This window comes from Eupeodes corollae, chromosome 3, assembly GCF_945859685.1.
Source record: "Eupeodes corollae chromosome 3, idEupCoro1.1, whole genome shotgun sequence".
In the NCBI taxonomy this organism is placed as follows: Eukaryota; Metazoa; Arthropoda; class Insecta; order Diptera; family Syrphidae; genus Eupeodes; species Eupeodes corollae.
The window spans coordinates 104,440,750-104,465,858 of record NC_079149.1 but is presented as its reverse complement, the minus strand read 5'-3'; the positions used below and the strand labels follow the sequence as shown (position 1 = coordinate 104,465,858).

The 25,109-nt window shown below is 29.7% G+C and overlaps 1 protein-coding gene across 1 annotated transcript in view; it reads left to right on the top strand.

Annotated features, from left to right (window-relative positions):
• The first annotated feature begins 10,023 nt into the window (after positions 1-10,023).
• Positions 10,024-25,109, top strand: part of LOC129951208 (uncharacterized) — a 40,192-nt gene continuing 25,106 nt past the window's right edge. The window contains exons 1-2 of the mRNA XM_056063249.1: positions 10,024-11,808; positions 18,244-18,294. Coding sequence (XP_055919224.1) covers positions 18,279-18,294 — 16 coding nt within the window. The 5' untranslated portion in view covers positions 10,024-11,808; positions 18,244-18,278. The remainder of the gene's footprint in view (positions 11,809-18,243; positions 18,295-25,109) is intronic.

The window sequence follows — 25,109 nt, the reverse complement described above, 5'->3', positions numbered from 1 at the left end:
AATTTAAAAACAAAAATATACATTTATTAACTTCCCATAGGAAGTTATAGTAATGGGTCCGATTTGTCAAATTAATAATTTTGACATTTCTCGACGTTTCAACCTCCAATGCAGAAAGGGATCTCAAGAAAATTGAGTCAGCGTTTTTTTTTACCATAGCAGTTTAAAAAAAGGGTGAACATTTTTTGTATCCCTAAATATAACATGAACCAATGACGCTAGAGACTTGGATTGAATTGTATATTATATATTGTAACGTGATACCAAACAAGTATATTTTTTGAAAAAAAAAAACAATATACGGTTTTCTTATAAATCAAAAAAAAACCTGAAAAAAATGTGTCACCTCGAAAATCGTACATTACTTAAAGTTGCTAAAAATTGAATTTCGACTTAAATATTTTTTCAAAAATTTGAGATTTTAGCTTTCAACTAATCTTATCTTATAAAAAATATTGTTTTCAACATTCGGAAAAATTTTAATAAGAAAATTAATAAAAGTTGGTAAAAATTGATTGTCGAGATAAATATCTTTTCAAAACTTTGAGATATTGTCGTTAAACTACTTTCATCTTTTAAAAAATATTTTTGTCAACATTCAGTAAAATTTTGAGAAAAATCGAATTGACAGTTTTCTTACAAAAAATAAAAACCCAAACTTTCGACTCAAACTGCTTTTTTTCGTTTTCGTATTCAGTAGTTTTTTTGATAAAAATCCAACAGTCCGTTTTTTTTCATAAAAAAAAAACAAAATGTATACAAAAACTAGTACCCATATTTTGTTAAAATTGAGGTATCTTGATATCTCTCAAATTAATTTCAAGCATCGAATTTGTAAAAATTTAAGAATTTGTAAAAATTGGTTAACGACTAAAAATCTTGTCACAAAGATATATTGATTTATTTCGAAATCAAACTATTTCATTATATGCAAAATAATGTTGGTAATTTTATTTTTTTTAAGAATAATTCAACTGACAACTTTTTTAACAAAGAATGAAAACCTACAAACTCTTAAGCAAGACAAATCTACGACGAAATGGGAATTTATCAGTGTGGGCCGCATCCCAGCCTCTTTTTTTGTAAAAATTTGATACCTCAAAAAAGGTCATGGTGTTTGCAAAAGTGAAAAAAAAAACGCCCTAACGATTTGTGAAAAAAAAATATGACAAGGTTCTTAAGCCATTCACATTTTTGAAGACAAACGCATTTTATAGGTTAATTTTTAAATTTTGTAAAAAGAGATTTTTGAGGAGCAAGTTTGAGCTATCCAGACGTGAACTGAATTTATTAAACGCTAAGAATTTTGTGTCTTTAAATTTTTCAACAATTTTCGAAGTGTGTCTTTTTGAAAGCTGTCACTTGTTTTATGCTTAATTTGATTTGCCAACACCCAACTAAACTACACAAATTCGTTGAATGGGCTGAAAAAAATATTGCCATTGAGCATCATTTTTATACGGATACGTCATAAAATCTGTCGTATTGGAGTAGGTAATCATAATCCATAAGCCATTGTTGAAACGCTGTCACCGCCGTTATGTACTCAAAAAGTCACTGTTTGGTGTGTTCTATAGGATCATAACACTTCAAAAATTGGCTCTAATAATTTTACAGTCAATAGACCCCGCTTAGAGTCATGATTAATACCTTTTTCGTGCTTAAATTGGAGGAAGTTGACGAGGACAACCGGATAATCTCGAGTGCGTAGAGGGCCTGTGAGGTGCCTCCTTGATCGTTTGATTTTACACCGCTATACTGTTCTCTGTAGGGTTATCTGAATTCACTTGCCTACGCAGGTAAGTTCGAGACGCCTTGCAAGAGAATATTTGAGCATTATTGCTTACATACGGCCTAAATCTCTGCAAAAAGTAGGCGGAAATTGAGGCACCCTTAATCATATAAATTAGTCCAAAAGCTGTAATTATCCTCCATGGTCTGACCAACGTTATGTGAAGAATTTTAGACTGTTGATATTGAAATCGTCAATTCCAACAGTAACTTTCTGATAATACATGAGACGCTTTTGAATCTCATGTGGGATTGGTGTTGTACCAAAATCAATAATTTTGTTTTATTTTTACCTTATCTTTCAAAAATTATCCTGCGTTGGTAATAATGTTCAATTTCTTTTTGTATTAGGCGCAGGCCTGATTAAGCGGAAAAGCGTCGGTTTATACTACTTTACCTTTAGCTTCTGTGTCAGTGGAATTTTACAGGATGGAGATCCATTTCATAACGAAAAATTCACCAAGTTGTGCTCTGTAACAGGATGATTACTTGTGAGAGACGGGAAAATTAAATTAGCTATTTGTGATATAAGATTCTTGTAGCTGCCCTGAATTTTTTTAACAAAAGTGAGCTATTTCAATGACAGCTTGTTTTACAGAAATTCTTTTAATGTCGGCTACTTGTCATTCTGTACAAGTAATAAAGGTTTTTAACTACCATATCTAAATGTAAATGTAATCAGCCCTTAGTTAAGCTCAGAGAACATCTTACGAACACATAAGATGCTTTACAAAATTGATATTGCTAAAAGAACAAAGTCAACAATCTTCTTCAAAAACCTTTAACAATCTTAACCAAATCTAATCTCTGCGATGAAAATAAAAAACGAAAAATCACTTTGGCTTTGTTTCCAAGTAATCAATTGCAGATTTGTATGTGTATTGTTGGTACATTTACCCACATAATGTACAAAAAAAAAAAAAAAAAAACAAAACAAAAAAAAATCGTCCATGGCAACACTAGGTACTCATAAAGTCGGTACAGCTGTCACAAAAATAAATCCAGCAACAGGTTGGTTGACAACACACAAAGCAAATAGCTGACTCGAGCAGCCATAATGGAGTAGATAATTTTTCCTGCAAAACACGCGCACAAAAATCGGCGCAGTTTTCCCTCATTATTGTTGTTGTTGTTGATTTTTTGTTGGCGAAAACACGAAATTTTCAAAAATAGTTCTGGAACAAAACTGAGTTATATGACTAAAAGTTGATTTATTTTGTTTTCCTAACTCCCTCTTTTGAAAGTTAATAGTTATACGAGAAGCAACATATAGGTAATGGGTATATGTGTAATAATAGAAGCACATTTCAACAACATGTGTGTCATATTTCTAACAGGAAAACAGGCGCCCAGGAGAAAATGACAGGTGAGTTTCTTCTCTGGGTAGGTAAGGTATACCTACTAGAAGCACCAAACCAAACCATTAGAGAATGAACCTCAGGTTCTATGCGTAGGTATGAAAAAAAAACTGCACATCCATTCTTTTCTAACAGTAGGAAAGAAGGTGGTAAAATTGAGGGTACGTACAAGTATGTTTGTGAGAACCTCTGAAACATAAGGACTAAGGTAGACTTACAAAAACACCTTGCCCAACAGTGAGAAGGCAATAAAACCAGCCGCAAAAACTGTAAAAATCTAAAAATACGATCAAATCAAATAAAGGAGAACAAAAACAACAACAAACTAACAAGATATCAGCACATAGCCTTGGTGTTTTGCAGAGCAAGCAGGGTGCAGTATATCATCACCATCAAATCATAAGGGCGCAAGTACCGCTATAGCTGAAATAGATTTTCTCTTCCCCTGACTTCAGACGAAATTTCACAAGAGAAAATTACATTATTCACCTCCAACTTCAACACCATTTAAATAAATGTTGTTCGAAGGGCTGACAGCTGAATGTCGAAAAAATGAGAATGTCGAACATAGAGCGTCACGGAGGAAGGGGTGAGGGGAGGTCGAAGTCGGGAAGGACAGTATGGATATGGACACAGAAAATGGTGACGAATACTATGTTGATATGAGGGGAAACACCATGCCATTTCTTCCATCATCAAGGGAATGGAATGGAAAATAGGCCGCCATCGTTTTTCGTTGTCGCCACTGCTACCACCATAAGCACAGCAGCTAGCAGCACAAGAATCAGCACGCCGCCACATCATCCATACAACACCATACCGCGCCAAATTTGCCAATTTGCTGAACAACTGTCATCGGTAGGCAACGAGGAACATTTTAGTGACAGCTACAAAGATTTCTAAGCACGAAAAAAAAACAGGGTTGCCATGTCCTGAACTAGTTAAAATCAACCTTTCGACCATAACACATTTAAAATGTACATACACAACAACAGGGGTGGTATTTCACCCCAGCCAGGAATAAAGAAGCGAAATCAAGATTACATTAAAATCAAATGCCTGGGTGGTGTTTTAGCACCCCTGTTGTGGTCGGAAGGTTTTAAAAATATTTGCAGTCTAAAATCGAAGTTGAAAAAGAATAAATATTCCTTCAAACAATTGATTTTTTTTCTCGCCGCGCATGCATAACCCTTATTTTTATAATAAATTTTCTGCATTTCGAAACGTTGTCGCTCAAAAATCTTACTGTCTGATTGAAAACCACACGTCTTAAGAACAACTGTTATATACTTACATTCATTGTTCATACAAAAAGAATGAGAGTATGAATATTAGAACTGTTAGCTTTTTTAGTTGTTAAAAATAATAAAAATAAATTGTTAAAAATTGAATTCATTTTTTTGCCCAGAGTTAAGTATCGTCCAAGATATACATATATTATATTTGAGCTTCATATACATATCCCAATTAAATGTTGGCTATTTTGAAAGATATTGCTCAGTTTTCAAAAAAAAAATAACAATCTGGCAATCCTGTTAAAAACGACCAACGATTACAAGGAGCAAGCAATAAAACCAAAACCAAGTGTAAAATTGAGAGAAGCTGTAGCATGGGAACCAGAGAATGAGTTGTGTTGTAACTTGTAACGGTAGACTGGTACTGATTCTGGTGTTGTTGTAAAAATAATGTTTTTGCACACTAACTGTACTTGGAAATTTCAATGCAGATTTCATTATAAAACAGTGCGCATGAGTTGAAAAATATCACAGGAAGGACGTTTTTATTGTTGTGTTTTCTGCAATAGCTATACTCGTATAGTTTTTCTTTCTTTTGATTTTGTCAGTTCCGTCTTTTCATTTTATATCTACAGCTATGTACATTACGTACCTACCCACATGTAGAATGTAGATATATTTTTGCTGAACGGTAGAATAATATATAAACAGGTATATCTGTATCTATGGTTTTTGAATATGTTTTTCTTTGTAATCAAAAAAAGGGCGATGTGCAAAACGTATGAAGGAAAAAGAGATTGTCTGATGGTTTAAATAGGGATCGAAGTGAGTTTGACTCATTAAACATTAGCAACATATAAGGTAATGTGGGATTTTAACGGCCGGTAATTACGATTAAAAATAATTAGAGGTTGGTTATTATTTTAAACTGTGCTTAAGTTTAAGCAAAGACATTCTGTTGCTGGATATTACACCTACTAACTGCTCGTAATGCGAAACCTTTGGCTAAGGGTTTCATTTACTTTAAAATTATTTTTGGACCGATGATAAATTTAAAAAGAGGCTGGGATGAGATCCACACTGATAACTTTCTATCCCGTCTGTCGATTTGTCTTGCTTAAAAGTTTGTCTATATGTACTCGTATCAATTTTTACCAAATTTGCGTACTATTTTTTGTAGATTTTATTTTTTATGAAAAAACGGACTGTTGGATTTTCATATAAAAATTAATGAATATTGAAAACAATATTTTCTGTGAAATAAAATAAGTTTGAGCCGAAAGTAAATTTTTACCAAATTTTAGTATTGTTTTTTTTTTTAGAGTTTTATTTTTGGTAAAAAAACTGTCAATTCGAATTTTTTAAAAATTTTACCAAATGTTGAAAACAATATTTCTCCTAAGATAAAATTAGTTTTAAAATTTTTGAAGTGATATTTGAGTCGAAAATCAATTTTTACCAACTTTTATACATTTATTTTTAGGTTTTTATTTTTTTGTAAAAAAACTGTCAATTCAATTTTTTTTATAAAATTGTCCTAATGTTGAAAACAATATTTCTTATAAGAAAAAACTAGTAAGAAGCTCTTATCTCAAAGTTTTGAAAAGATATTTGAGCCGGAAATCAATTTTTACCAACTTTTATTAATTTGGTTTTTAGGTTTTTATTTTTTGCAAGAAAACTGTCAATTCGATTTTTCTCAACATTTTTCAAAATGTTGAAAACAATATTTCTTATAAGATAAAATAAGCTTGAAGCCTAAATTTCAAGTTTTTGAAAAGATATTTCAATCGATATTCAAGTTTTACGAACTTTGAGTAATGTTTTTTTAGATTTTTATTTTTTATAAAAAAAAACTGTCAATTCGATTTTTCTCAAATTCTATCAGATGTCAAAAACATTATTTTTCGTTGCACCGAATTGTTTTAGAGATGAAATCATATTTCAGTCGTAAAATTTGTAAAATTTTGGAGGTGACAAATTTTTTTTTTCAGTTTTATTGATTTAGAAAAAAACCGTTATATTGATTTTTTTTCAAATAATTTACCTGTTTGGTATCATGTTACAATATATTATATAAAATGTAATTCAAGTCTCTAGCGTTTTTGGTTCGTAAGATATTTAGGGTTAACCAAAATTTTCACCTTTTTTTCAAACTGCTATGGTAAAAAAACCACCCACGCAATTTTCTTGAGAGCCCTTTCTGCATCTTTCTGCCTTATTATCTATATAACAAAATTTATTTGAAGTTGATATCTCTTCTGGTTCTTGAGCTATGGAGGACGAAAAAACGAACGTACGTACACACGCACGCACAGACATCTTTCTAAAAATCTTTTATTTCGACTCTAGGGACCTTGAAACGTCGAGAAATGTCAAAATTTTCAATTTGACAAATCGGACCCATTACAATAACTTATACTTTTATTATTTAACTAACATTCTTAATACATTAATTTCTTTTTAACCTTTATTTTGAGAAAGTAGCGCATTCACGCCTGGGGAATTTCGTTCTTAAACGATGGATTGGATTGAAGATAACGTCCAAATTCATGTTACTACAAGCTTAAGGAATTGTTAGATTTTTCATTTCAACAGCTGGAAACAGCTGTCTGAGTCAAAAAGCTTATAATTTAGAAAATGACTAAGTGACCCACTCTGCATTAATATGAAAGAGCAGAACAATATTTGTCGGGCAGTTAAAATTGTCAATTTATTGTTAAATGAGCCTCCTCCTTTGTCTTACACTTTCTTCGATGTAACGCTTCTCTCCAGTAATCTGGACAGATAGATTGTAGTTCATCTCTACACCTCTTTAATTGCATTAAACTCCTTTTCTTGTAATTTTAGATTCCACTCTGTTGTTATTTTGATCCATCGACCATCTGACGTCCCAAATATGTGTCCAGCCCAATTACATTTAAGTTTTCTCGTTCTGTGAAGAACATCTTGAAAATTGTCAAGAACATATTTACAAATAAATGGGTTAAAATCCACTAAACAAATCTAAGATAAGTTTCTTATGAATTTAACTAACTTAAAACGGTTCTTAAGCTTAGCCAAATCTATACCCGACAATTATATAAAATGTAATTAAAAATAATTGGTTTTTAGACGCACAATGTCGAAAATAAAAAAGTGATCTACATATCTTTTTCGGCAGTCGGGAATTGCAATACCCCTTTTCAACAAATCTCCCCACTTTAATGAGTCAGATAAAAATATTAAAATTAAGAAATTATAGTTTTGTTTTGACAGCTTCAAGAAAGAAGCCGGTTTTGTGTAAGATAAAACCTAACTAATTTACTGCATCCAATAGAAACAAGGAACGTAGATTTGATTATTAGACTAGTTATGGTAGCTTCAAAAAAAGGACAGGAAAGTATATCTATCCTAATAGTTTGTTTAATTACAAGTATATCAAAAATAGAAGCAATGCAACGTGTGCACTATTAAGTTACACAAAAGAGAAATGGTTCTAGTTTTTGAATAAAACCTCGATACTAATGGAGGGAATGAATTATAACTACCTTTTCTTCTGGTTTAAATGAAGGCAAATGAAAACGAAAAAATGGATCTATTTCAATTGAAGCAATTATTCTTGTGCAATATATTTCTATCGTAGAAACCCACATTATGAGTTCATGTGTATCAAATTCTACAAAATTGGACTAAAAAAACACAGGACAGAGATAAAACAGGGGCCTGATTATGAAGTTTGTGGCGGATCGTTTTCAATTCAACCTTTCAAAACTCTCGTCGTATTTCCTTATTAACGAATTCGCGGCGAAGCGAGAATAGTTCTTTCTATTTTCCAGTGATTTGACACTTTTGGTTTGACTTTTTCTTTCTATATTCCAGTGAATTGACAGCTTTTCACAAATTTTGTTTTGTTTTGATTGAATTCAGGAAATATGCGGTAATTTATTCAAAATTTTATATTTTATTTTGGATTGTGCATAAATTGTAAGAAAATTAAAACAAAGCTAGCTCGCATGAAAGCAATCAAGAAAGAATCCAAGGAATCGAACAGTGAATACAAAAAATCAGTCGGATTTCAACTCGCCACCAAACATTATGACATTAATTGGTTGAATTTAAAACGAAGAAGTCGAAAGCAATAATTGAAAAATGTCAAACTCTCTAGCAAAACTATTCGCCGCGAATCCCATAATCAACCTATAGAAATTCTAATTTTGATTTTGACGGAAAAGTTGATGCTAAATAATTCTGTTCTCCCGAATTTTGCCGAAATTGCAATCTAACCACAGAAATAATATAATGAAGAATAATTACATTTTAGTGTTGTATAGTGAACATTCGAAATAGAAGACAATACAGCATTTTAAAGATTCAATTCCAATCGCTGCCATTATATCAACCATGTTACTGATACCATTTTGAAAGTACATAGTTAAGCAATTATGCAAAAAAAATCATTAAAATAATAATCAAATCCAACCACATGACATGCAAATTTCAAAAAACACAGATTTTATAAAAACATTTACAAATACTAGTACTTTCATGTTACGAATTACTTATGAAAGCTCGCATAATCAGTTAATCTCAAATTATTAAATATTACTCTCTATCCCATCAGATATACAATCTAATCACGTAAAATTATTTTACCACATTCAAATTTGTTTTTTGAATGAAAATTAGTCATATCAACCATGGAAATATCCTTCAATATCCGATCATTTCTCTACCTTTCCTAGATCTCTTAGAATACCTATACTTAGTAGGTACTATGAACTTTTAACACGAATTCCCAAACGACCTTGTCCATGATGCACATGGCGCACATGACAGACCTTGTAACAGGTTATGCGCTAAGCAACCAAAATCACTTTTCCCGACAATTTCATCGTTATTTACCCTAAAGCCTAAAGAGAGGCCATCTCATCATAGTACCACAGCCAGCGCACAGCTCACATATTGCGAAATTTTGCAAAGCAAGTACAAGTACAAATAGTACCTACACTACACGGAGTACACACATTATTTTCCCCTTGAATTTTATTTATTACAACAATGTTCACCCCTTAACTTGATGTCATATTTTTCTACGAGTATCTACATCCATCCATGAAAGCAAAGCCACAGACAGCCCCACAAAATAGCATAACAGCAGTGGTTGTTGTTTTATTCTCAATTTTTTCTTGTGCAGTTTTTCCGCCCTTTCCGATTTATATTTGTATCTTGTATCTTGTAGATACTCTTTTGCTTTTTACTATACTCAATTCTAAGGTAGTTCGAGCGAGTTCCATTGGCTTATATCTGAACTGAACGGTGAAACAGCTGAAAATGAAAACACCGCACAGCACTGAGCACAGGCTACATCCTACAGCCACAGTCACTGTCACACATGTTACAGTTTTCTCCTCATCAGCCAGCAGAGCTCAGACTCAGAAACTCATAAACTCAGATACTCAGAAGTCAGAAGACTTTTCAGCGCAGCAGAAGGCAAAAGTAGGGGTATAAAATGGAAAATGAATATATCCCTAATATTCCAACAACTCAACATGAATGTTAAAGAGAAACAAACCGAGTGTATCTCGAGCGCAAGCAAATAAAAGAAGGTACGAAACAACAAATAAAACACACACTTTGAATTTGTACTTTCTAGATACGACTCGACTACACGACGACATACGGATACGGCTATACCGATACCGCTACCGCTACCGATACCGAGCCCAAGAACAAAAAATATTCTTTCTTTCGCATGAAAACGGTTTGGCCAACTGCTTCGTGTATCATCTGCTCCTTGCCAAACATTCAGTCAGTTCAATTTAAGTCAACGAATAGGTCTACCAACATTAAATTCATCCTTAAAAGAGAGAATTTAAATAGGCACAGGCAGACCACATCAACTTAAAATAAAAAAGAAAATATTCTTTGAAGAAGAAGTGTAAAATATTATTAAATTTTCTTTTAAATTTGTCAAGATAACAAAAAAAACGCGTTAATTCGGTTCGTCGAAAATCTCTTTAAATCCAAAACCGCAGAAAAAAACAAAACCGTCGATAGAAAAATCCAAAAAAAATCCGATTTTTTAAGGACTTCCTCTAGACGAAGGAAAAATTCCGGATACCAATTAAAGCGTTTAATCAACTTTTTTAACGTCGCGCTCGACTTTTTAAAAAATTTATATTTTATATCTTTTTGTTCTTTCAAAAATTATTCATTGAAAAAAAAAAACAATTTTCCTTTTTTGCTTAAAAAAAAAATTGGTCCAGCACACACACCACAAACAAAAAATTAAAACACACACATTCACACACACTTCCCGCAGTGTGTATGTGTGATTCATATCTATAGTTTGCTGCGCTGCAATTTCGAAATCCAGAACAGAAACCCACCATCAAGGTATCTGAATTCTGTTTCTGTATCTTTTTCATCATACTTATATAGCTTTTGTTGCTTTTGCTGGCTGCTGAAGTCTTCGCCGCCACCGCTCACCACCAGTACACACTCTCTTATACAATCGGTGAAAAAATAAAATAAGTCAAAATTAGTGCACACTGCTCGTTAGAAGGATTTTCCATTTCCACCAACAAGCGAGAAAATATAAAAAAAACCAATCCTTCGCTTCCTTCATCATTGTGAATTATTTTTAAAACAAAAATCATCGCCAAATTAAAAGTTAAAGAAATTTCAAAGTAAAAGTTATTTTCACCTGGGGACGGCCGGTGGAGGTGGTCTGGGGGGCCCCAACTTAAAGTTCGAATCCGCATCACACAACCCGCAACTATCATCAAATTCATCATAATCATTATTATCATCATCAACACCAGCCTGGAGGCTCTCAACCCCTGTTGTTCTGCTCTGATCTGCCACTACTCGTGTACGTACAACTACTTTTGCTGACTCAACCGGAGCACTCTTGTATCCTGTCAACCCCGATTTGAGTTGTGTCGGTTGTTCGGTAATTTCGCCTTAAGAAAACCAAAACGAAAATACCAACACGAAACATACAAACAAACAAAAAATTAAATAAAATTTAATTAAATTAAAAAAAAAAAATATTAACAAAAAAAATTATAAATTTAACTTTTTGCGAAAATACTACACGCGCCGCCTCCCGTCTCCTCCAAAAGGCCTACCCACTGCGAAAGATATATATTAATTAATTATTCAAATTTAATTTTAATTTCAAATATGTTTATATTTTACAAGAAGTGATCATCAACAATATACAAGAAAAATAAGAAATAGAAATATAACATCAACACATTCGGAAGTTTATGAAATAAAAATAAATATAATTATCTGTGATTTTTAATAATTAAACAAAAATAAAAAATAAATAAGTTTTAAGCAAAAAAAAACAAAATAATTAAAGTAAAACAACAAAAAGTTCCGCGTTCTTTATTCACACATCTTCAAGGTCGTCGGCGGATTTAATTTTTTTTGTAAGTATCTATCTTTTTTGAATAAATTACTGATTTCATTTTATCTTCTTTTCTTTTTTTTTGGAACTTTCCTATAGGTATGTTGGTAAAAGGGAGGTTTGTTGGTACAGTACATAGATACTTCGTATATTTGTCATGGGATTTTTGTTGTTTTTTGTTCTGTGTAATAGTATTTGTGTGTTTCCATTCATACCCACAAGGATTTCATAATGTCGATGTCGACGTCGAATGAATAAAAAGAAAAGGACTCCACTCCAGTATAGTCATAATACTTTTGGTGTAAAAATTGTATCTAAGAAATCTATACCTTATTTTCTACCTATAACTCGTTGCCTACCTACCTACCCTATCTATCTATTGTGTGTATCTGAATCTGAATCTGAACTCGACTCGAATTATTCATGTATCTCAACACGAGATGGATTGTGAGGGGATAACTATCTATTATTATTGGAATTTTTACACAGCTAACGGAGGATTTAATGAATCTATTATTTAAATATCGTTTTTCGTTGTTTGGTGAGGGTTTCTCTACTGATGGGATTGAAGTAGGTACATATGAGTAACTAACAGGGTTCGGCACACTTTTGGTACATTTTTTTTATATTTCTTTAGTATTGATGATTCAGAAAAAAGTTAATACAAAATATCACGTTATAAGATATAGATCCTTTTAACTTTAAAGCTATTTAGTCAAAAGATACTTAATAGCAGCTGTAAGTTGTATGTGATTCTTTTTAAACTCATTGTCAATTTAAGTAACCATATACAACAAGAATTTAGAGATTTTAATAAACATTTTATTACCGAAGCTTATAAGTGCCTATTTATTTTAAGAACGACCACAAAATGTTTAATAAAACAAAATACTTTGGTGATTTGGGTATTGTACCTATATAATTATTGTATTTCAATGGATTCTATTTTTTGTCGGTTTTACGAGAATTTTTCTATTTTAAAATAAGTGTTTTTCATAAAGTGACATTCTTTATTTATGTAGGCACACATTTAATTTACTGAATTAATAGCCACTTTTTCTTGTATGTTTGTTCTTAGGTAATAATCATTTTATTATAAATACTAAAATCTTAACTTAAAAAAAACTGTCTCAAATGGACAAATTCTTAAACCCACTCGCACGAGAATTTTGAATAGTACGATATTTTGTTTTTAATTAACTTTGCTGTAGTTTAAAAATTAAAACAGGTTTTCCCAATAAGAGGTTTTATTTTGAGAAGATTATGTATATTGTTAAGAGAAAGTTGTGCCCTTTATTATGGTAATGGAAAACTAAATCGGCTAAATGGGCTTCGAAGCTATCAGCATCATATACTTTTTATGAAATTTTCTAGGACTTATGATTTTTCGTAATTTCAAGAATTCTTTATTAAGATCTTTAAACCGATTGTGAGCATCATTCTTACTGCTTCCAGAAAAAAAGATCGATAGTTGTTATATTATAAAATTTCAAATATTATTTAACAACATTTTAATTATTATTTTATAGAGAAATAAGTATGTATGTGTGATTTCTTTCGTTTTTAAAAGATTACTAATCAATTTAAAACTGGTAAATCAAGCCTTATTAAAATAAATCGTTTTTTGATCTTAGTTTCAAATTTCAAAGTAAAATTAATTCTTTTTATTTAAATAGAACCTTTCAATCAGCTTACTTCATAGTTTAATTTATTTACATGCACGTTAAAGTTATTGTAATCGGTGCGAATTAAAATTCTAAATATTATTTTTCTGTTTTACAAAAAATACCATCAAAATGTGACGAAATTACGTGCCAAAATATCCAGTTGTAATTAATATTGTCTTATTTGTAAATATTTCATGAATAATAACATTTATTGCAGAAAAGGTAGGTTAGGATATTTTATAGTGGCTGTCCAAGATGGAAACGGATACACAGAGGCCAGTTTAATGGCACATTGTGATACCACATGAATCTTGAGGCTTCCTCCTAAGCTCAATGGAACCAGCTTGAGTCCCTTTCGAAACGTGAGAGCCTGATTATACCGATATGATATAGATCGTTTAGATCGTTAAAGAAGAATTCTCCTAGGTAATTCTTGAGTTTTCGAGCTAGAGCAGGACATGTGCAGAGAAGATGAATAACCGTTTCTTCCTCTTCCTCGTCCATACAGCTTCTGCAAAAGTCATTTGAGAATACGCCTAGTCTTGTGGCGTGCTTTCCTATTAGACAGTGTCCGGTTATGACACCTATTATCGAGCTTATATGCGATCTGCTTAGAGAGAGCAAGCACCTTGAACGTTTTAAATCCAGTGTTGGCCAGAATAGGTAAATAAAAAATAAACCTTATCGTACGAAAACTATTGTATTAACGAAACAAACTGAACAAAGATGTCTTACATCTCGAATATTTTTAAAGGCTAATTCAGCTATGTAACGCATAAACATTTCAAAAAAGTGGAAAAAAGTTTTGTAGAAAATTGAAAAACAAAAGTATTACTAAATATTCGGTTTAAATAATTTTTCAACTAAAATATTTTAGAAAGAGCATACAATTCTTTCGGTCAATTAAGGCAAAATGGGCTTGTAATAAATAATAATTCTGATTACTGGTAAAACTTAACTTAACTATTAAGCTCATTTAAAAAAATATCTGGTGCAAGTTATAAGGCATCAATCAGAATTTATTAGGTTGGTTCTAATCCCAACCTCTATTTAAATCAGCTTTTTAAGATTTTAAATTTCATATCAAAAACCCTACTCAAAAAAATCATTATCAATATCAAAAATTAATTTTTATTTCAATTTCTTTTTTTTAAACAATTTTTATTTAAAAAATCTACTTTTAAAACAAAAAGTTATTTATGTATGGATACACTTAAATGCTGAAAAACGTTCATTTTGAAACATTTATGTATATAATAGGATAGATTTAAAAAAATCGTACACACAATTAAAATTATTAAATTTATGGTTCATTTTCCGAAGGAAAAATAATTGATGATTATTAAAAGAATTTTTGGTGCTTTATTTATTATCTTCCCTATTAACACATACTACATTTTCTTTTTTTAATGACAATTGTAATGTAGTTGGCAATCAAATTATATTTTTCCCTTCAGTTTGAATCCGACTTCAAAATCAATCTATCTCGTCAGGTTTTTAAGATACAACCTTTACGAGTAATTATTCGAAAACAAAATCGTATACCTATCAGGGTTTTTGAGGCTATGTAAATTCATTTGCAAGAAAATTCGCGATGAATATCCAAATATACAACTCCCTGCTTCAATATTCCGTTAGAGATGCTCAGTAACTTACTGATTATCAAAAAATTCTCATTAATTGAAAGTCTCGAGTACACTACAGCAATTATGCTAAAATAATTCTCAGCATAAAAACGCAAAACGGCATAAAATCAATATTAGGTCTTATTACAAATTCGCAATCTTTAGGATATAACATCAAGTTTTTGAGTATAATGAAAAAAAAACGAGTATACAAATTATGTTGAAATCAGTATTACGAAAACAAATTATTTAGAAACATAAATTAATGAAATTCAATGTTTTTCAAAACTTCATATAGAGTGAAATGAAGACCCATAAATCATCTCATAACTAATGAGAAATTATGAAAACTGAGTGATGAGATACTAAAATGATTTAATCTGTATTTTAAAGATAAAGATTTGTACTTTGCAAAATCATCATACATTTTATTGCTATACGGGATGTGTTGTGTTTTAACATAGCCCTGAACACTCCGTTTTTGGTTGTGTCTAGTGTTTATAAAAAGTCGTATTTTAAAAAATTGATGTGATAGAAAAATGTTAGTCCTAATCCTTTAAAAAAGTATTATTTTGTTTGTGCAAAAGAAAAATAATATAATTTTGTCGACTAGTGTAATTTTTTAATGGAGACATTTCTGAAAGTTTAGCTATTTAGTTAGCTTTAGTTTACCATCCAAATAATAACCGACTGTACTTCCTTCATAAAATTAAATATCAGACATTTACTTTTATACCTTTTTTACGGTATTAAATACAAACAAGAAAAAATATATCAGACTTTTCACAGTAACATAACCATAGCTAAAAAAAAAAAAACTTTTTAAGTAGCTTTATACTTTTTTTACGGTATTAAATACAAACAAGAAACTCGGTTTAGTACAAAAAAGCAATTTTAGGGTTCCTACTGTTTATCTTTTTAAAAAATAAGGCATAATCTTACGAAATATTTATAAAAATAAAATGTAATTTTTTTATAAAAAATAAATATAAAACAAGAAAGCAAATAAAATATATCAGTTGTCTCATTTGGCCATCGAATTTAATGCTGCGGTTTGCTTCTCGTCTACATAATTAACTTTGTAGTTTAATTTTCAATTTCCCTTATCTTTGAGGTTGTGCGGAATTTTAGTGAAAAGATTGTGGTCTACCATAAGAATTGGTTCGGTTTCGTCTATATACTCTCTGTCTCGTTTGAGGTTCGTTTTGGGAAAACCATAACTATCTATACATCAAAACCTTATTTATATCCGAACCCTGGTTCTTGAAAAATCTTAATCCAATTATTGTTATTGGCTTTCATATAAAGTAATGTATTGTATTTATCTCCATTTCATCGCACAAAATATTCGAAATAGGTAATTTCAATAAAGACCACTAAAGAATTAAAAAAGGCAACATATGGTTAAAAGTATATATGTAGGTACTTGTACCTTTAGGCCATCTGTTTCATTATGAGGAGAAAAGATATAAAAGGTGTATAAGTTTGAATAGCATTAGGCGATGATGATTCGACCTCTAGCCAAATCGTTTTCTATACAATATAAGCAATTGTTTTGTTAAGTTTAGTACAAATATATATATATTTATTTTTTTTGAAGGACTTCCCCTGCTCTTTTTGTTTTACACTCTACTATTGTTCTAATATAGGACGAATTGTATGTTGTATGTTGTTTGTTTTTATTTTTGTTTTATTCATTTCGTATTATATATTTTTAGGATGTGTGATGTTTATTTTTATTTGAAGGTGTTTTTATCTTTCAGTTCTTTGTTGTTGTTTTAATGATGACAGGTGCAAGTGCATGTGCAATGTGTAATGTGCAACGCAAGCACATTTTGCTTGCTCTATTCTATTGATAAAATGCTTAGTTTGCTCTTTGTGGGATGATGAAAATAACTCGTAGTAAAGCGCATAGTTCAAGTTAAATTGCTGTACGTGTACGTACTCATTTACATAAACATACCCGTATACAAATTTATGTATGAATGTGTGTAAAAGGATAAAGGCGTAGGTACCTACATAATGTATGTAGTTTCCGAAAAGTTTGTTGTAAGCAAATTTTTTTTTTCTTTTATGGAAAATCTTTTTTATCACGGTACACCTTGAACGATTCTAGGAAATTATTCAATAAAAAATGTATTTGGATTTCGATGGATCATCTGAGACATTTTCTGGCGAAATACTTTCTCTCAATCTGAATTTCAACAAACTTCATGCAATTGATAGATTTTGTATGATGTAACTGATATTGTTGAAATTATTTGACAGATTTATATCGAAAGTGAGTTCATGAATGTGACAATTTAACTCGAAGTTGAAGTTCTAAGAAGGATCATCAATTTCCCTAAGTCTCAAATGCACTCCCCGAATGTAATTTTCCCCGATTCCCCCCGATTTATTTTAAAGAATAATGAAAATACCTTAATATGTACATAGTTTTAAAATATAAAAACTATTTTCAAAATTCCCCTGCACTTACATTTTATTTGTGAACATTTTTTTCGAAAATATGAAGAACTGATATTTATAAAAAAAATGTCTACTTATGTACATACATATGTGAATACAATTAATAAAATAATCTAGCCGAGCCGGCATTCTGTTCTTCATTTTTTGGTTCCTATAAATTTGCATACGCCATTTGATTGTGTCGAGTGTAGAAGATCAAGATCACAACATTAATTAAAATTGTTTGAAACAAAATATTTGCCCGAATAGGAAAGCATAGGCTTTCGGCGATCATATGCATTTCTATACATTTTTGTTTATATTTATTTGTCTGTGTTACAAATTATTACATTTAACATTTTAATAATTATGATCATATACTTTCAAGTAGTAAATTTAAGTGTTATCAATATTTGTTTGTTTAGATATTATGAAAAACACAGAAAATAAAAAAAATTATTTATTATAGTAACAAATAATTTAAGCATTTTTATTCTAATTTTCTATTATTTCGTTGAGTATAAATTAGATTAGATAATTTATTTCACTGCAACATAAGTTTCTTTGTCTAATTGCATTTTACTAAAAAAGATTATTTACTGTATTTATTTTAACAGTGCTTATAATGTTTAACAAAAATTTGTATTTCATTTTATGATTTCATATCTAATTTTTGGTTTTATTCATTTTGTTTTTTATTTTTGTTTTTTTTTTCAGTTTTTGATCCATACCTCATTAAAAAATCCATCAAGATGCTTATTGAACGTGGTAAGAAGAACATTTTTTATTTTTAATTGCTACTCAAACACCACAAATTATTACAGGCGATTTGTTTGGAATACAAAGCTAATCACTTTTATTTTTCTTTGATTAATTTAAGTTTATTCCAAATCTTCTCTTTTAAAAAAATATTGTATTTAAAAAAATTATATAGATCCAAACTAAAGTTAACTAAACTTAGTAAAAAGCTTTATAGATTACCTTTTACCCTTCTAACGTAATTAAAAAAGCAATCACTTTTTCGTAAATCTTAAAGAACTGGAAGACATTCCAGAAAACAACCCATTAGGTTATATCAAAACTTCTAAAAGATTAGTCAGCCATAGCCATAGGTTTGAATTATTAACTTCCCATAGGAAGTTATTGTAATGGGTCCGATTTGTCAAATTGAAAATTTTGACATTTCCCGACGTTTCAAGGTCCCTAGAGTCGAAATAAAAGATTTTTAGAAAGATGTCTGTGCGTGCGTGTGTACGTACGTTTGTACGTCCATAAGTTCGCGACGTTTTTTCGTCGTCCATAGCTCAAGAACCAGAAGAGATATCGACTTCAAATTAATTTTGTTATATAGATAATAAAACAGAAAGATGCAGAAAGGGCTCTCAAGAAAATTGCGTGGGTGGTTTTTTTACCATAGCAGTTTGAAAAAAAGGTGAACATTTTGGTTAAACCTAAATATCTTACGAACCAAAAAAGACTTGAATTAAATTTTATATAATATATTGTAACATAATACCAAACAAGTATATTTTTTGAAAAAAAATCAATATAACGGTTTTTTTTAATATCAATAAAACTGAAAAAAAAAATTTGTCACCTCCAAAATTTTACGACTGAAATATGATTTCATCTCTAAAACAATTTTGCAACGAAGAATAATGTTTTTGACATCTGATAAAATGTTGAGAAAAATCTAATTGACAGTTTTTTTTATAAAAAATAAAAATCTAAAAAAAAACATTACTCAAAGTTCGTAAAAATTGAATATCGATTTAAATATCTTTTCAAAAACTTGAAATTTAGGTTTCAAGCTTATTTTATCTTATAAGAAATATTGTTTTCAACATTTTGAAAAATGTTGAGAAAAATCGAATTGACAGTTTTTTTACAAAAAATTTATAAAAGTTGGTAAAAATTGATTTTCGACTCGAATATCTTTTCAAAACTTTGAGATATTGGCTTTAATTTACTTTTATCTTTCAAAAAATCTTGTTGTCAACATACAATTAAAGTTTGAAAAAAATCGAATTGACAGTTTTTTCACAAAAAATAAAAGCCTAAAAAAAATGTATAAAAGTTGGTAAAAATTGATTTTCGACTCAAGTATCATTTCAAAAATTTAAATATTGGCTTCAAAGTAATTTTATCTCATAAGAAATATTGTTTTCAACATTTGGTAAAATTTTTAAACAATCGAATTGACAGTTTTTTTTACAAAAAATAAAACTCTAAAAAAAACAATACTAAAACTTCGTAAAAATTTACTTTCGACTCAAATAGCTTTTCAAAACTTAAAAATATTGGCTTGAAACTTATTTTATTTCACAGAAAATATTGTTTTCGATACTCAGTAATTTTTATATAAAAATCCAACAGTCCTATTTTTCATAAAAAATAAAATCTACAAAAAATAGTGCGCAAATTTGGTTAAAATTGATACGAGTACATATAGACAAACTTTTAAGCAAGACAAATCGACAGACGGGATGGGAAGTTATCAGTGTGGCCTCTTTTTTCTTTTTCTCTTGGGGAAGTTCAATACTTCAGAGTTTCACAATTGATCTACATTGATCTAAGTGTGGCATGATCGATCAATCGCCAGCTCATCAACCTTACTTAACCTATATAAACATTAAAAACCCTTTTTTCTTAAATGACTTTAAAACTTGTTAGTGAATAATAATGCAATTAAGGCCGTTCTGTAAAAAAAATATTGTAAGGACTATATCTTTGAGCTTAAAACTGATAATATCTGATATTTTTGAGTTTAAAACTGTTAAAATAAAAAGAGCCAATCAGCCAAACTATCATTGAACGAAACAATCAACAATTTCATTAATCTGTATTTTGCTGACTTCAAACTGATTTAATATTATTTTTAGCAGCCAAAAGTTTAAGTTATCAAGAGTTAAAAATAATAATTTGTATAAAATTAATTAAGTTTAAATTTGAGTCGAAAATTTTGTTTATAATTTTCTTGACTAAACAAAAAATGAATTGTATTCAAATATAAAATAAACTAAATTTAGAGACGCAATAACTTAAAATAATTCTCGAAAAAACGTTAAAAATTACAACAATTGAAAGAAAGAGGCATTCATATAATAAGATGGTTACTAAAGCACGTATTAAAACTAGTGTTTTTTTATCTATTTTATTAAGACTAAAAATAACAGTATTCTCGATACAAATAATAAATAATACAAATAAAAAAAATATTTTTTAATCCCTCCAGAAGGGTGGTAAGGAACTAATCAACTGATTTCAATAAAGTTAAGGTACAATTTTAAATCTCAAAATACAGATAATATTTTTAATTATACACATTGGATACATGTGCAAGTTCGTGTGGCCCAATCCTGCATTTTATTTAAAATGGAATGCTGATTTCATTGAAATATTTGTTAATATATGTTAGATGTTGTTCATAATTTTAATTAAGGTTTGTAGTTCAGTTATTTTCGACTGTAAGTTAAAATTTGACAATCCTTATAAAAATGAACGACACACATTCCTTTTTGGTCGTTAAATTCCTACTTCGAAAATTTCTGTTCCACAAAATTTGTTTTCTTTCTTCAGAATATGATAAACTTATGTACAACAACATCCGCTCTTAGACCTTGATTTTAAACTTCCCGTAGGAAGTTATTGTAATGGGTCCGATTTTTGACATTTCTCGATGTTTCAAGGTCCCTAGAGTCGAAAAAAAAATATTTTTAGAAAGATGTCTGTGCGTGTGTGTGTACGTACGTTTGTACGTCCGTACGTTCGCGACGTTTTTTTCCTCCATAGCTCAAGAACCAGAAGAGCTATCGACTTCAAATAAATTTTGTTATATAGATAATAAGGCAGAAAGATGCAGAAAGGGCTCTCAAGAAAATTGCGTGGGTGTTTTTTTTTACCACAGCAGTTTGAAAAAAAGGTGAACATTTTGGTTAACCCTTAATATCTCATGAACCAATGACGCTAGAGACTTGAATTAAATTGTATATTATATATTGTAACGTAATACAAAACAAGTATATTTTTTTAAAAATCCCCTTAACGGTTTTTTTAAAATCAAAAAAACTAAAAACAAAATTGTCACCTCTAAAATTTTACGACCAAAATATGATTTTATCTCCAAAACCATTTTTTGCAACGAAGAATAATGTTTTTGACATCTGATACAACTTTGAGAAAAATCGAATAGACAGGTTTTTTTTATAAATAATTAAAACCTAAAAAAAACATTACTCAAAGTTGTTTAAATTTTAATTTCGACTCAAATAACTTTTCAAAAGTTTTAGACATTGGCTTTAAACTTATTTTATCTTTTAAAAAATATTATATTCAACGTAAAGTAAAATTTTGAGAAAAATCGAATTGACTGTTTTCTTACAATTAAAAACCTTAACAAAAATTAATAAAAGTTGGTAAAAATTGATTTTCAACAATATTTTTCCTCTGCTATTCTTTTATTAAAAAAAAAAAAAAAAAAAAAAACAGAACACTCGAACACAAACACTCAGAACTAACAAAATTAACACTTGATTCCAAAACAAAAAAAGAAATTTACAAAAATAAGATTCCGATTCAAAAATGTTGCTATTTAAAATACAAAGTATGTACGCACAAATTTCGAGAAATCATCCCACAAAATTCATAATTTTCATTATTGCATTCATTTTTAATGTTTGGAATATTTTCTGTATTTTCCAAAAACAAAATTGTACATACATATATAATATATCCTTCCTGATCCTTTCTACGTGTTATGTGCAACCGTAATTTATTCTATTAATTAACACATAGTTTCATGTCTTATTCACTTAAACTATTAATTAGAATACCTCCCATGCGTATCTCTACAGTAAAATCTCTACTTTCATCAGAAGCATGTTTTCAAAATCTGAAAGTTATTCTTTTCAAATTTCTCTAGTACTTCATAGAAGAGTATTAACATTGGAATTAATTCAAGGATTTTGTGATTGATTATGGGATTATCGTGAATAAGATGTTGCGTCTACAAAAATCGGGACATAAATAATTGAGAACATTTTTTTAATGAAATTTAATATTTTAAGGAACTAAATTTTCAGCAGAGTCTGAATCTCAATTGTTATCATTTATTATTGGACAGTTACATTACACTTTTAGAAACAATATCTTCGATATTTAAGATTTTATTTTGAATTCTAGCATTAAAAAAAAAAAAAAACAACTCAAAAATTAGTTTAGTGTTTTCAAGTTTCATCGAAGTGAAAACTTCGGTATAAAGCCTTATGCTGAGTTTGTATAATATGATTTCTGCTGTAAAATATTAATTTGTATATAAATTTCTTAAGTTCCAAGTTATCTCATATATGGTTGCAAAATATGCCACTAAACTATCCGCTTATTAGATCTTTTACTGTAAAGACACTTGTTATACACATAGGTAGCAGTTATGAAACTAAGTAGCTGAATGCAAATTAAATGGTTAATTTTGGGTTTTTAGGAATTTCTTCCTGAATAAAAATCCTTTTTTACCATATATACAGGTACTCCTTCCGACCTCATTGTGATCTCATTTAATTTGCATAGATTTCTATGCCAACCTTTTACTTGATTATTAAAACATAGTCTATCGCGTGTTAGAAGATTTATATATTTCTAGTAAAAATTATATATGTAAAAGAAAGAAAACAAGAACAAACCTTAGAACCTTGTTTTTATTATTTTATTTCTCCAAGTTCTAAGTCTTTAACTTAACATGCATGCACCTAAGAAAATAAAACTGCCAAACGCTAAAATATCGATTTTCAGCCCAGATTTTCAAAATGAATCACCTTTTTTCTCAAAAAACAAGACTCTCTCCGCCCTCTTTGCATAATACCTCTTTTATGTACATACCAATGTTAATATACATTTATAGAGTTATGTATACAGCAAAAGGATTTGGTTTAAAAGGATTTCGATTGCAAACGATTAGACAGAAATGTTATTCTACTTTATGGTATACATACATACATAATATGTACATTGTATACCTTAAGGGTATAAGTTTGAACATGAACATAGAGGAGCATATGCGGTGCGGTATATGAACTCACTTTCTTCCTTTCTCTTCTTAATAATTCTATGTGTCATGGAATAAGTTTCAATGTTCCAGGAGTTCAGGTTAAATATTCTAATAACTTTTTGTGTGTACAGGTATACATATATATACCTGCAATACTGATATACGTTAACAAAAAAATGAAGAAGTTATAAAAGCGGAAGATAGACGCATAAAAGGATAATGAAGACGTTGTTGGCTAATTAAAAGCTATGAGATTTTTTTTGTCTAGTTTAATGCAGGTTGTATGTTTGAATAGAAAAAATATTCTTCACAAAGGAAGGTATAATATGATGTATAGTTATAATGCACAGACAATTCTTAGTACACTCAAAAAAATGCATTTCAAAAATGTTTCTGTAATTTTTGAAAGTTTGAAAGATATGTCTTTATGTACAACAGAGTATTCCACTAAGAGGTTTCTTTTAAATATTAAGAAAATACGATTATTTCAAAAATTCCATTTTTAAGTTATTGAATTATAGAGCATTGGCATGAACATCATCTTTCATGTGGCAATAAAGAAAAAAAAGTCAAAAGGAATGTAAAACCTCCATTACCAGTTTTAATCACCTTTTAGAGAAATAAAACGATAAACAAACTTTTCTTTTTGATATTACAATCGTTTTATTGATTTTGTGGCCCAAATTATCGTTTTTGAAAATTTTTACAACTTGAATACGTTATTGAAGCGTGTTGCATTAAATTTTTAGCAATGAGGTTGTTCTTACTTGTCAACTGCCAGAAAGTTATAGCTTCAAAAGTGGAAACTGCCCATATAGCTCGATATTCAAAATTAATCTTTTTATCGAAAACCCAACATTTGACCTAAATAGCCACATTTTTGTTTTAGTCCTACCTTTTCAGGAATTTGTTCACTAATATCTTTAATATCGAAAAAATTGATTTTTGTATTTCACTTTCATTTCTAATATTTTCCCTCAGTGTAGACATATTAATTTGCTATCTCTCACTCTTGTGTATAAATTTTGTTTAACCCTGTTGAACTGCAATTTATTCATTTGGAACTTATGCCCAAAGACAGAAAAAATCAGAGTGAGCTTGAGGATTCTATGATGATGGAGGAGCTGCAATGTGGTACTAGTGCAATTGTATATAGGTACTCTTAGAAGAAGGAAATTGATTTTTTTTCTGTTTGTTATTTTTCTTTCGGGTCACAAGTTTTTCATTTAGCATTTGTATACCGTAAATACATATACCTACCTAATCATGCTAATGAAATCGTTTCGGATTCATTGATGTATGAAACAAATAAAAAAATAAAACCAGAATCTTGAGCTTGATTATTAAGAAGTGCAGACTGAGATGACCTTATATTCTATAATCTTTCGTAATGTAGTTTTTACTAGATACTTTTGTATTCGTAGAGTAAATCATAACTTTGACAATCTAGTAACTATCAGGCTTTTATAATTCTTATAAGTCATGTTTCGTTATTCTTTTTATAAATTAAAAACAATTTACAATATTAAAACCTCTTCCA